The following is a 14,243-nucleotide window of genomic DNA, read 5'->3' on the forward strand; positions in this document are numbered from 1 at the left end:
GAAGTAAGGGTTTTGAGGTTCTGTTAGACATACTTTGGGCATGCTGCCAGGAGAGAGCAGTCCTTGGAAAAGGATATCATGCTTAGAAGAATTGAGGGACAGCGTAGGAGAAGATAAAACCCCAGGTTAGACAGGTTGACACAATAATTGGGATAATGAGGGTAGGTGTGTCAGAGACAGTGAGATTGGCTCAGGATAGAGCAGTGTTTGGAACTATTGTGCATAGGGTCGCTATGAGTCATCGTTGACTCAACGGCACATAACAACAACAACAACAACAATTAAAGGACTTTAAACATTCAAAAGAATGTAGAGCAATGACCCAACACACTTGTGTTCCCATTACTTTACTGTAATACACGAAATCATGACCACTTTAATAAGCAGTAAGCAGAAGCCTGACAACACCTGTTTAAGACCTTATATGTGTTGTCTGATCGTTTATTTATCCAGCTGTTGGCAAATAATGTAAGGCATCTGACATGTGCCATGTACTTTCTAAGTCTCTCCCAGTGTGTGGCCCTATGCTACAAAGCTTCACAACCAACTGCAAAAAGGGATTTTAGGCAACTTCCCGACCAATGAGCATGATGGGTAATTGCTGTGATAAAAGTGGGCTTTGCAAAAATTCTAGAACTCTGTAGAAAGCCATTTCAAGTGGGTGATCATGAACAAAAAGAAAATTCACAAATGCTTGATATACTTTTGCTTCCCTCTTTAACACAGTGATCCTGTCACGTGGTTGAGTGCTGGCTCCCCTGGATTCGCCACTCTATAAAGTTATGGTGGGCGAGTCTCTGGTGAGGGTCTTGCTCACAGCTGTCCTCACTCACATGTGGGGTTACTACACTCATCATCAGTTTAAAGAGTTACACTCTCCTTTCCATTTGCCCTAGATATCAAACTGTCTACTCAGCTCAAGTTAAGCATGAATGTAACGAGGAGAAGTAAGAGAACGTGGCCTGGGGACAAAGAACAGCATGCTAGACATTTCAGAACTTTCGGGCATGCTTTCTCCTAAACATGATTTTGTCATTTCTACACATTTACAAGACTCCTTTATACAAAGCCAACATTCTCACCTGCAGTCAGGCACCTGAGCCTTGCTGGGGTGTGTGGTAACACCTGCTAAGCCTTGAAATCAGCCTCAGAGCAAAAGCTTGTTTAAGCTAAACTGACACACACTCAATCCCTAATTTAGAACTTACGTGATGAAACCCAATTCTGTGATTGTGCAGTAAGCGAATCACAGGGGTACAGACTTCTCAAATCCACTTGCCCTAAGCGTGGTCAACAGTCACCCATCTTGCTTGTGAAGCCATAGTCTTTGGGTCTTTAAAAAGACAACAGAGGCTGTTCTTTGGCAGTGCTTGCTCTTGAAAGACTCCACTCTAGTCAAACAGATCCCTGACAGGGCCTTCTGTGTTCTCCCAGGCGGGTGCAAGGTGCCTGATGGATCGTTCACTAGACACCCAGCTGCTGTCATCTGAAATGGAAACAGCTGGGCACCTCCGGGCAGCAAACTGGCCCCATGAGAGCAGCAATGCCTTGCCTGAATTTCTGTAGATGAAAGCTGGCATTCCCTAGCATCATTAGTAAGGGTGTTTCTTTCCAAGTTGCCACATTTCAGAATGGCTTCTGCATATACAGTTTAAATAAAAATAATTTATTCAACATTCATCTCAGTTCTGATTATTAAAACGCTAAAAGTTGACAGAACTGCTGGGAAACGCTCTACTGAATCTTTCCAAAGGCTCCATGAATTCCTTATACAGTCTTTCTAGTGGGAGAGAGGCAGCTGCAGAATCTGGCTTGCTAAGATCCTAGAGACAAGAGGGAGGCAGACTACCAAAAGCTGCCCATGGGCCCTTCCTTTCCTCCAGATGACAAGCTTTTGTTTGTTGTTGTTGTTGTTGTTGTCTCTCTGGAGACTAAGGTGAGCCTGATACAGGCCACAGTCTTTGCTATCACTTGTTATGCATCAGAGAGTTGGGCAATGGTTAATGAGGACAGGAGGAGAATTGATGCCTTTGAGCTGTGGTGCTGGAGAAGAGTATTGAGGGTACCATGGATTGCTAGGAAAACAAATTCATCCTGGAAAGGGTTAAACCGGAGGCTCCTTGGAGGCAAGGATTCTCAGGCTCCGTCTAACATACTTTAGACATGTTGTAAGGAGGGACTGGTCCTTGGAGAGGGACATCATGCTTGGGAGGGTGAAGGGACAGCACAGGAGGAGAAGGCCCTCTATGAGGTGGACTGATTCAGTGACTGGGGTAACTGGGATGGAAGTGTCAGAGACAGTGTGATTGCCACAGGATAGAGCAGAGTTTAGGGCTGTTGTACATAAGGTCGCTATGAGTCACAAGCAACTCGACGGCACATAACAACAACAACATCCCAACTAATCTCCAAACTCCCAACTACCTACAAAATACTGAAGAGAGATGATGTCAGTTTAAAGACTAAGGTGCACCAGATTCAGGCTTTTCAATCCTTTGCTATGCTTCTAAGAGTTGGACATTGAACAAGGATGACAGAAGAAACACTGATGTCTTTGAATTGTGTTGGAGAAAAGCATTCAATATCTCATGGACTGCCCAAAATAACAAGAAAATATGTATATATCTCCTAGAAAAAGTGCAGAGTGAGTGTTCCATAGAGGCAAAGGTGGTGAGGCTTCAGCTCATGTATTCTGAACATGTTGTTCGGAGATATTCCTTGGAAAGTGGTATCATGTTTAGAAAGGTAGAGGGTCACTGCTAAAAGAGAGAAAGACCCCCAAAGAAGCAGACTGGCACAGGGACTGCAGCAATGGGCTCAAGTGTATCAGAGATGATGAGGACGGCACAGCACAGGACAGGTTGTTCACAGGGTCGCTAAAACATCTCCACTGAAGATGACTCAGCATTTCCTTTTCTACAAATTAATTTTTTGGATGGATTTTCTCAAGGGCACAAAACTATACGTACAAAGATTTCAGATCAATATTATGGGAAAAGACAGAAAAGTGGAAACGACCCGATGTCCATGACTGGGGAGCTGGTTAAATGCATGAGGGCACATCCATATAACTCAGCGCTGAAGAGAACCAACAAGATCTCCTCAGTAAGTGGTGTCATTAATGCTTAGAGAAGCAATAAAGCGAGTCACATGAATCTTTCTGCTTTCCAGTGCACATAACAGTTCTTTTTAATTGCACTATACTGTTAGGTGAGAGCTTAGAGTTGAGTAGTAATGGATCCCTGGTGTCACAGTAGTTAAGGATTTTGGCTACTAACTAAAAAGTTGATGGATCAAATACACCAGCTGTTCCTCAAGAGAAAGATAAGACAGTCTACTTTCACAAAGATTTATAGCCTTAAAACTGCTGTGGTCATTTCTACTGTCTTCCAGGGCTGCTGTGGGTCAGAATTTACCTGATGGCAGTGGATTTGGGTTGTTTGTTTTTCCCTCTCTTTGGCTCTCTAGTAAGTTTGCAAAAGCATTATGAAAAAGTGCTGAAACTTTATAAGCATAACTGGAATGTAACACACAGACATGAAGTGAGTACATGTGGTCATGTGACTTGCTTTATTGCATTAATCTGAAATTAAATTTGCAGTGGCCTTAAAAAGATTTTCACTTGGAACTATATACCTTGGCACAAGTGAATTTTCTCTCTAACAAGTTAACATGCATAACTTTGTCTGTGAACTACAAACACTCCATTAAGACAAAAAAAGGTAGGCCAAATGGTGTAGGTATAGGTTGGCAAACTCTAGGTCAAAGGATGCTCAAGAGACCAGAGGATCAGGTATCTATCAGAAGAGGGAGGAGATGCTCTCTGGAGATGGAGGCTCTTGAAGGCACAGGCTGCATATTCCTCTCTGTGTTTGTCCATCAACCATCACAGTACCAAGAACGGACTGTGGAAGGGGTGGTGGAAGGAGAGTAGAATGGTCCATGTGGCCGGCTGGATCTGGATACTTAATTCCTCAACTCACTGCCAAGATGGGTAGGCTCGAACCACTGGAATCTGTGCATGTTAACTTAATGCTAATAAGGCAATGGGAAATCTGCAGATGAGACTAGTTAGGAGCCTTGTGATCTGATTATTTTTGTGGGTTACACTTCTAAGTGCAATTGCAAATGTCTTTTTAAGGGAAATACAGAAGGAGATTAACAATAGATGAGACGCTCATGTGACAAGGGAAGTAGAGATTGGAATGATGTGGTCACAAATTAAGACATGTTGGCAGCCTAAAAGAGCCAAAACTAGACTGTCTTAGAGCCTCCAGAAGGAATTAGATCTGCCAATTGCTTGACGGATTTCAGATTTGTGACCTCCAGAATAAAACGTATGTTGTTTTCAATCATTAAGTATGTGGTAATTTGTTGCAGGAAGCCATAGGATATGAATGCAACTGCTCACCAATAACCTTTTGTCCTGTAAACCAAGGACTTAAGAGACTGATTTTGATTTTGTTACAGTCCAAATGTCAGTAGACTCTGGAGTTTGGAACAGCAAGGACTAAAATTCATGTACTTTTCTTATGCTGTCTTTCTGTTCTGAAGATGGCCTAGGGACATACTGTCATCAAAAAGCTCCTAACCCAAGTCCTTTATATATTTAACATGAGCATACCATCCTCCTGACTCCAAAGACGTTAGAGAAAACATCTAATAAAGGGAGCAATGTCTTAAAAAAGAATCAACAAAGTAAAAATGCTGCTACTGTAGAACTTCCAGACAGGTGCAGTCCACCCGTTCCCTCCTGCCCAAGCGACAGACATCAGCGTCCATCCCCTTAAGGCCAAAGCCCCAAGCTCATCTCCTCCTCTTTCATCACCACTCCTAACACTAATACCCTAAGCTCTCAACACTGTGAACTTACCATCTCTCATGAACACACCCAGTTCTTCCTTCCAAATCTATATACAAGTAAGTCTTTGTACAGGCATATCTCAGAAATACTGGGGTCCGGTTTCAGACTACCACAAGAAAGCTAATAATATTAATAAGGTCACAAAGTTTTTTGTTTTCAAGTGCATACATAAAAGCTGTTTTATGTTTATACTGCAGCTATTACAAAAATATGAAATACTGTGAGAATTATTAAACTGTGACAGGTAAATACGAAGTCATGTTCAAGGAAGCGCAAGTGCTGTTGGAAAATAGCATTGACAGACCTGCTTGATGCCAAGTTGCACAGATCTTTGATTTATAAAGGGAGATAAATGCATAAACACACAGAGACAGACAGAGAATGAGATCACAATACACCACGTTATGCCAGCATTCACTGTTTGTTTTGGGAGGGATGGGTCTCCTCACTGCTCAAGTCCAAAATGAAAACTGACCTTACTGAAAAGTCACCACTAACACACCTCTTTCCCACAACCATTTTCCTAAAGGAAAAGCCATTTCCTCCTTAGATCTCCAACAGAGGCCATGGAGTCCGGGAGTTAGCCTCGAGACAGGTGCCTTGTGATGGGGCTCTCTGCCTGCCTCTCTGTGGGCCTCCCCTACACTGTAAACACCTTAAAGACAAGGGAGGGTCTAACAGTTTATGCAAGGGAGCATCCTTAGCCCCTGCTCCCATTTGGGTTGTGAAGGTGACTAGAAGGGAAGAGGCTACAGAACCAGGGGCAGCTCTTGAGGACAGTGCTTCTCAAACTGTGGGTAGTCCCATTTGGGGACCGTGAAATCAAATGAAGGAATCAGAAGATCAGTGTTAAGGGCTATAGTGCTTATTTTTTCATGACACAGAAGACAGAAAATTACTGTTTTACCAAATACAGGAGTGAAACTTTTTATAAAAGTTTTGTTCCAGTTTTTAGCACACATACATTAGCATACACATACAGTTATTTATTTGTGCTGGGCTCACAGTTAAAATGCAACGTTGCTTTAAAAGGTAACCCCTCTTCCCAGATCACCAAATAGAAAGACACTGCTGAGAGGAGATGAAGCATGGAAGAGGCTGGGAAAGGGTGCAGCACTTGTGCAGAGAGCACGGGACAAGAGGAAAGCACCACCAGCATTTGGCACAGGACAGAGAACAAACAAGGCAGGAATACAAAGTGTTTCTGCACCAGGAAGCGCTGGAAGTCCTTCATCCATCATAAGTTTCTCAACAGGTTCCTGACACCTACCACCAGGGGCAAGACAGACAAGGTCCCTGCCCCTGTGGCACACCCAGGCTCACAGGAGGTAGACCACACATAAGTAAAAAAGAAATACAGTAATTATAGACAATGAGTGGTGGGAAGCACACAGAAGGCTTTCCTGAAAGACAAGCAGGGGTAACCAGAAGAGCGAGCCCCCCAGCTATGAGACAGTCCCTGCAGGGAAGAACTGACAGAATCCCTGTGGGCCTGCAATGACAGGGATGACAGCAGTCAGACCTCCCCTACAGGCCACAGTCAGGAGTACATTTTCCACCCAGGGCCAACAAGAAGCCTCTAAGGACTGGAGGCAGTGAGATGAATTGATTCAGGTCACTGGGAGGAGTGTCTCTGAAAGAAGGACACAAAGAGGTCTCTGCAGAGGAAACAGAAACTAGCTCTCTAAACTCTAACTCCCTAAACTCTACCCCTAATAGTGAAGGACAGGTCACAGGAGATCAGAGCCAAGCTCCCCACCGGCAGGTCCAGACAAGGTATTTGAGTTGTCTGAGCTCCAGTCTCCTATGTTGAACGAGATGAATTATTACTAGAAATCTTTGAGTTTATTAGCTAAAGCCACCATTGCTCCTGTCACAACTATAGTGATTTTTATGCTGTGTCAACACCTTTTAATGTAGGGGCCGCTGGGAAGCACGTGCACAGAGCCCATCAAGAAGCCTGCTGGAACAGAGAACTACTAAGAACCTCGGGTTTCTGGGAGCTGAGAACAAACCCTAGCTGGGCATGGGCACTGGCAATGTGCAGAGAAGTGGGTCAGCCAACCCCCTGCATCCATCCAACCCCAAGGAGCCAGAGCTGGTCACCTCCTTTGCTGCTCTCCTCTCCAGGAAACTTGGCTTTTAAATGCCAGTGTGGGTCAGCGGCACAGTGACTGCATTCACTGTTTTTCTTGGCAAGGATAGAAGTGTGCCTTACAACAAGGAAAACCACAAATTACAGTTGCTGGGCACGAACAACTTCCCCAAATTCACCAAACATCTGGGTACCTGTTTAAGGCTGGGCTGGGCCCTCTGCTACCAACTGGGGCTGAAGAAGTGAAGAAATGCACAGGCCTGGAGAGCAAGACCATAGCAATCTCCTGAGAACACCAGTCATGCATACAAATATCCATTTCAACCACTCTTGAGAGGTCAGGAGGAAAACAAAAGCAAAGGACCAGAGTGGGACCAACTGTATGGCTAGTATAAGAGATGAGGGGCCAGTCTGGCAAAGCAAGCTCATTTCCTGGCCAGTTCAGTCTGCGCACTCACGCTGAGGAGGTCCCTCATCTCCACCTGAAGGATAGGGAAGTTGTTGTTGTTGTTATGTGCCATCGAGTCGCTTATGACTCAAGCAACCCTATGCACAACAGCCCTAAACTCTGCTCTCTCCTGTGCCAATCGCACTGTCTCTGACATTCCCATCCCAATTATCCAAGTCACTGAATCAATCCACCTCATAGAGGGTCTTCCCCTCCTGCACTGTCCCTCCACCCTCCCAGGCATGACGTCCCTCTCCAAGGACCGGTCTCTCCTCACAACACATCCAAAGTATGTTAGACAGAGCCTCAGAATCCTGCCTTCAAGGAACCACCCATTTTAACCCTTTCCAGGACGAATCTGTTTGTTTTCCTAGCAGTCCATGGTACCCTCAATACTCTTCTCCAGCACCACAGCTCAAAGGCATCAATTCTCCTTCTATCCTCCTTGGTCATTGTCCAACTCTCTGATGCATAACAAGTGATTGTGAAGACCATGGCCTGTATCAAACGCACCTTAGTCTCCAGAGAGACACCAATGCTCTTCAGTACTTTGGAGAGGTCCCTAACAGCAGACTTTCCCATGGCAATGCGCCTTTTAATTTCCTGGCTAATGGTGCCAAGAGTGTTGACTGTGGAGCCAAGCAAACTAAAGCTGTGAACAATCTCAATCTCTTCACCATCCATCCTGATGCTGCCAATTGGCCCAGTGGTGAGAATCTTTGTCTTCTTGACATTGAGCCTCAATCCATATTGGAGGCTACAGTAAAGACTCAATATACTGAGTCAAAAATTCAGGGGTTAGGACAGTGGCAGCTCTCTCAGAAGGATGGGATTCTGGTGGCCACCATCTAGTGGGCACTTAAATGAGCCACACATATGATGAGCAGTTCTCATTCACAACCTCGGTACCCACACCCAGGGGGGAGAGTATTTGGTACATACATGTACAGACACAGGCAGGTGTGTGTACACACACACACACAAACACACATATGCGTGCAAATACCAGCTTACTAATGGAGGAAATGAAGCTCAGAGACATTAAAGAACTGGGATTCCAAAACCCTGGGGAGCTGCAGAGAATACCAGCCACAACTCCACCAGGGAACAGAGATAGACTTGTGCTCAAGCCTGGGAGCCACACTCACGTGCCAGGTACAGCCCAGCCCAGCACCCAGAGACTGGCTCTCAGGGCAGGTTCACAGTCACAGAGCCTGCTCACCAGTGAGATCACATACCTCTCACATACACGCGTGTGCAAACACATGGGCTCCAGGACACAGCTCACATGGCCACCCAGGCACACCCTTTCTCACCCTTGCTTGTGCATTCCCTGAGCAGGCTTGCTCACGTACACAGAAGCCCATCAGCATTTCCTAAGAGATGTCTATCTTTCACTCAAAGTGATTTGGACTAACTGAAGAGCTAGTTAAAGCAGATTATCTTACTATATAACTCAAGCAAATACATGTTCCTACAGAGGTGTGATGTGACAATCTACTGATTAAGGGCAGCTAGGGTCTTTTCAAGTCAAAGGCCATATTATCTCTCTTACATAATTCACACTCGTATCATCACATTTGCTCAATTTTGTGTTGTTTCTCTTCAGAAAGTGGAACAAAGACTTAAGGTATGTGGCTCCCTGTAGTTCTATATAAATCTCATGTGGTCAATGCAGATCATGGTTCTGAGGATATCTAAAATGTCATGTAATCGGAGAGCTGTCAGGTAATGTGGAAGTTGGTTAAAAGAATTCCAACTGTATCATTAAACAGAATAAAAGCATAACAGACAGGGATTCAATGATCCCTTAAGTTCTTACAGTATTTTGGTACCATTTGGATGCATACAAAATTATTGAGGCATGAATTTATCATCTAGGAATAAAGTATTGCTTTACTGTATCTATGATCATTACATCAACTCTTGCACCTAAACCATTTTACTTAAACCTTCATAAACCTTGCTATAAGTAAAAAACCAAACCAAAACAAATGACCATAATTACCTAATACCTAATAGCAACAGTATTAGGGTTTCAAAAGAAAGTGGCCCCCTAGACCTTTGTAGAGGATGGCTCTGTCTAATGCTGGGCCTGCCCCAACGACAGTACCACCACCACCAAAAGACCCTCATCTCGCACCTACTAAGCACCAGGCATTACTGGAGGCAGTTTACTAACAGCAAGTGTATACTAACTCCTCATCCTTCCATCAGTCTTATGAAGTGTGCCCTATAATTATCCTCATTTACAATGAACTGTCCCATTACAGAGATAAGCAACTTGTCCAAGCTTCCTGGCTGGTAAGTGGCACAGAAGGAAAGGGAACTGAACTACTGAACTCAGAAAGTCAGGCTCTTAACTACTACATTTTTGCTGGCAGGTGCCGATGAGTCATGACCCATGTATAACAACAAAACCATGCCCAGGCCGGCACCATCTAGAATAATAGTGATATCAGAGCGACTATGTCAGCCCATCTCACTGAGAGTCACCCTGTGCTGCTGACCCTCAACTTGACCAAGCAGGATTGCTTCTTTTCAAGCCCTCCTGATAACATGCCCACAGTAAGCAAGACAACGTCTCACCATCCTTATTTCTAAGGAGCATTTCTAGCTTTAGGTTCTCCAACATAAATCTGTCCTGCTTTCCTGGCAGCTCATGGAATTCAATATTCTGTGATACACTGAAAGATAGAGCTGGCAGAAAAGTATTTCTGTTGACATTTTACCCTGAATGTGTGCATTACTTGTAACAAGAAGCAGCAGGAATTTGTACTCACTTTCCTAAGTGAGAAGTATTCAACATCACTTTAAGTTCAAGGACAAGGAAAGTACTAAGTGCTACAGGTCAGCTCTGGTCTCATTTTAACCAACTGTGAAGGCTGACAGGACTGGCTAGATATGAAACCTAGCAAATGAATAGTTCCCCATGATAATTTGTCATGAGTGATGACCTGGTTTAATGGAAGGACTGGGAGGACTGGGGTCCTCATCAAATAAAATGGGTGTGCTTTTAAGCTCTGCCACACTTGTGTGGCTCTGAGCAGTCACAAAGGCTACAATAAGCAAAGGTCTTGAGTTTAAGAGCAAGGTACACAGAACACCAGAACACAGAGGCTTAGTAAAAGAGAACATGGGGAAATAGTCACTGCAGAGGACCTCAGACAGCAGAGCACAGAGCTCAGAGGTGAGCCTGCAGGTTGAGGTTACCAGTGACACTTCCAAGGCGGATCAGACCTGTATGGGATGGGAATTTACCTAGAAGATAAGCGCTGATCTTCTGAGATCAGGGCATCCATGGCATCCCTCCCACATCCTACTCAGCCTTAGTGCATCCATGGCATCCCTCCCACATCCTACTCAGCCTTAGTGCTATACCCATTTTAAAGTTTATAAAACTGATGCTTTATCTCACTAACCAAAAACACAGAGAATGGATTTTACTGTCATATTGAATTCAAGCACAAAAAAGAGAAGTTAAAGGAAATCGGCCACTTTCTGAAACAATGTGTTCTTGAACGGTAGCTTCTAAGGCTGCCCTTATCCTTGAAAAATCCAGTGGGATCAGCATTGAGGATCAGCTGGCCAGCTGCACAATGACTACTGGCCTGGGTCCCAGAGAAAGGAACTTCCAAATCTCCTACAAAGCATAACTACTACGGCCTTTCTACTAATCCTCATTTTTCAATTTGAGCCAAGATTCCTGAGATTTGGTGTCTACGAAGTGGACAATTTAAAATAGTGAAGATATCGCCAACAAAAGAACTCCTATAATTCAATAATAAAAAAAGACAAGTCAATTAAAAATGAGCAAAATGCTGAACAGACAGCACTGAAAAAAAAAGATGGAAAATGCTCAGTAAACATGTGACAAGATGCTCAACATAATTAGTCACCAGGGAAATAGAAATTAGAACAATGAGGCACCAGTGCATATTCACTATGACAGTAATAATAAAATGATAGTTAACAAGAAGTATCAACAAAAATGTGGAGAAGCTGAAGCCCTCAAACACTGCTCGTGGAAATGGAAAATGATACAGTCACTTTGGAAAACAGTCTGGCAGTTTCTCAAAAGGTTACACATAGTTAGAACATCACATTTCCACCCTTGAGAAATGAAAACATGTATGTCCACACAAACATGCTGACATGTTCAAAGGAGCATTATCCTTCATTAACAAAAATTGGAAATAATCCCAATATCTATCAGTGAATGAATGGATAAACAAAATGTGATATGGATGTACAATGGAATATTTTTTACAGTTAAAAAAAGGACATACTGATATATTAGAGATGAAATTTGAAAAGATTAAAATCTAGACACACACATATACACAGGTCACATAATATATGACTCAATTAAATGAGATATCGCGATAAACCCACAGAGACAGAAAACAGCCTAAGGTTGCCAGGGACAGAGAACAGCCTGAGGACAGGGGAGGAGAGTGATTGCTAATGGGCACTGGGTTTCATTTGTAGGGTGATGAAAATGCTATGAAACCGACTGAGGTAACAGTAATATTAACAGTGGATTTATTAAAACTACTGAAATGTTGTTTATTGTTATGTGCCATCAAGTCACTTGTGACTCATAGCAAACTATGTACAACAGCCCTAGACCCTGCTCTGTCCTGTGCCAATCTTATTATCTCTGACATACCTCCTCCCATTAACCCAGTCACTGAATCAATCCACCTCATTGAGGGTCCTCCTCTCTTGCTATTTGAAAAATGGGTAAATTCTATGATACATGAATTATAAGCTTTTATTTAAAACAAACAAATGTCACCTCCCCTCTCAACAGTCCATGCACAAGCAGGAACGAAGACGGAAATCTAGGACACAGTTCAGAAACAGCCCTGGCACCCTGAGAGGAGGTATTGTACTTCAGGCAAGTACTTGCCTTGAGCCAGTTACTATCGCTCAAAATGTCAATCATCTGATTTATCTCATACAACTGAGCAATTAAACCTCAACTGTGAAAGAATATGACACAGCATCAAGCACATGATAGCACTCCATAGGGGCTAAAAGAAGAACTCTGTAGGTGGAGCTATCCTGAAAACAACAGACATCCACAAGTGTATGGAGGTTTTATACTTTCATCTATAAAATGGTATCATCAGATATCATCCATTTCCTGTTCAGGTGCTATTTCTCAAAGACTCACTTGAGCTCAGTGCCCCACTGTTTCAACGAGAAGTTAATGGGATTTGGATGCCCTGGGGCTGGTTGACTTGCAGCGTGTTCTCCCACCAGCTCTCCAGGGGCTGTTTCCATGGCTAGGACATTCCTGGCTTTTTCTGCAGAAGCGTTGGGGTGTGGGTAAATAAAATCTGAAAGAAAAGAAAGCAAGTGTGTTACTCGAACTTTCACAATCAAGTTGATTAACCATATATTATCATCTATTTTTAAAAATGTTTTATCTGTTTGCATATAATGTACACAATGTACCCTGTGTTTTAATGAATGTTGTGTGCCATCAAAATTGACAACTCACTGCGACTATAAACAACAGATCTGCACCTTGCCCTGTCCTTTGCCATCTTCATCAATTCTGACACCCTTGAGTCCACTGTTAGGAGTCATTGTGTCAATTCATCTTGTTGAGGGTCTTCTTTTTCCCTGACCTTCCACCTTTCCAAGAGGGGTGCCCTTTCCCAAGGGCTAGTCCTTCCTCACAACATGCTCAAACTACGGGAATTTAAGCTTCACTATTCTTGTCTCTAGGGTCACCCTGGCCGTGCTTTATCCAAAACAGACTTCTTTGTTCTTCTGCCAGTCCACAGGATATCGAGTACTCTTCCTCAACACCATAACGTAAAAGACACTGATTCCTCTTTCATCATCTTTAGTCATGGTCCAACTTTCAGATGCACAACAAGTAAGTGAAAAAACCATGCTTGGATCAGATGCACCCTAGGCTAAGGCACCTTGGTCTATGGCCACTGCACTCCAGACATGTCTGATCTTGTTTGATCTCAGAAGTGCAAATCAAGGTTCAGTCTGGTTAATACCTTTCAACATATTTGATCGAGTTGGATCCAACCCACAACTGACCCTCCACTAGGTTTTCAGAGGCAGTGAATTACATGGAAGGAGACTGCTCATCCTTCTGGTAGACTTGAACTACATGCCTTGGGGATTGCAGCACAACTTCGTCTTACCACTAGGCCATCAGAGCTTCCTTTTACTGTATGTTGCTGTTGTTACTGTTATGTGCCGTCGAGTCGTTTGCGACTCATCTGACACATCCATCCTGATTACCAGTCACTGAATCAATCGACCTCATAGAGGGTCTTCCCCTCCTGCGCTGTCCCTCTACCCTCCCAAGCATGATGTCCCTCTCTCCAAGGACCTGTCCCTCCTTACAACATGTCCAAAGTATGTCAGACGAAGGCCCAGAATCCTTGCCTCCAAGGAGTAGCCTGGTTAAACCCTCTCCAGGATGAATCTGTTTGTTTCCTTGGCAGTCCATGGTACCCTCAATACTCTTCTCCAGCACCACAGCTCAAAGGCATCTATCCTTCTATCCTCCCTAGTCATTGTCCAACTCTCTGATGCATAACAAGTGATTGCAAAGACCACGGCCTGTATCAGGCGCAACTTAGTCTCCAGAGAGACACCGTTGCTCTTGAGTACTTTAGAGAGGTCCCTAAGAGCAGACTTTCCCATCGTAATACCTTTTTTGATTTCCTGGCTGCTGGTGCCAAGAGTGTTGACCATGGAGCAAGCAAACTGAAGCTGTGAACAATCTCAATCTCTTTGCCATCCATCCTGATGCTATCAATTGGCCCAGTGGTGAGAATCTTTGTCTTCTTGAC

The 14,243-nt window shown here is 43.7% G+C and overlaps 1 protein-coding gene across 2 annotated transcripts in view; it reads right to left on the reverse strand.

The window, feature by feature from the left end:
• Positions 1–14,243, reverse strand: part of TBC1D2B (TBC1 domain family, member 2B) — a 120,332-nt gene that overhangs the window by 48,912 nt on the left and 57,177 nt on the right. For both annotated transcript variants that reach the window (XM_006888256.1, XM_006888257.1), the window contains exon 3: positions 12,590–12,755. In XM_006888256.1, coding sequence (XP_006888318.1) covers positions 12,590–12,755 — 166 coding nt within the window. The remainder of the gene's footprint in view (positions 1–12,589; positions 12,756–14,243) is intronic.

This window comes from Elephantulus edwardii, unplaced genomic scaffold, assembly GCF_000299155.1.
Source record: "Elephantulus edwardii isolate Elephantulus edwardi_28Jun2011 unplaced genomic scaffold, EleEdw1.0 scaffold00066, whole genome shotgun sequence".
In the NCBI taxonomy this organism is placed as follows: domain Eukaryota; kingdom Metazoa; phylum Chordata; class Mammalia; order Macroscelidea; family Macroscelididae; genus Elephantulus; species Elephantulus edwardii.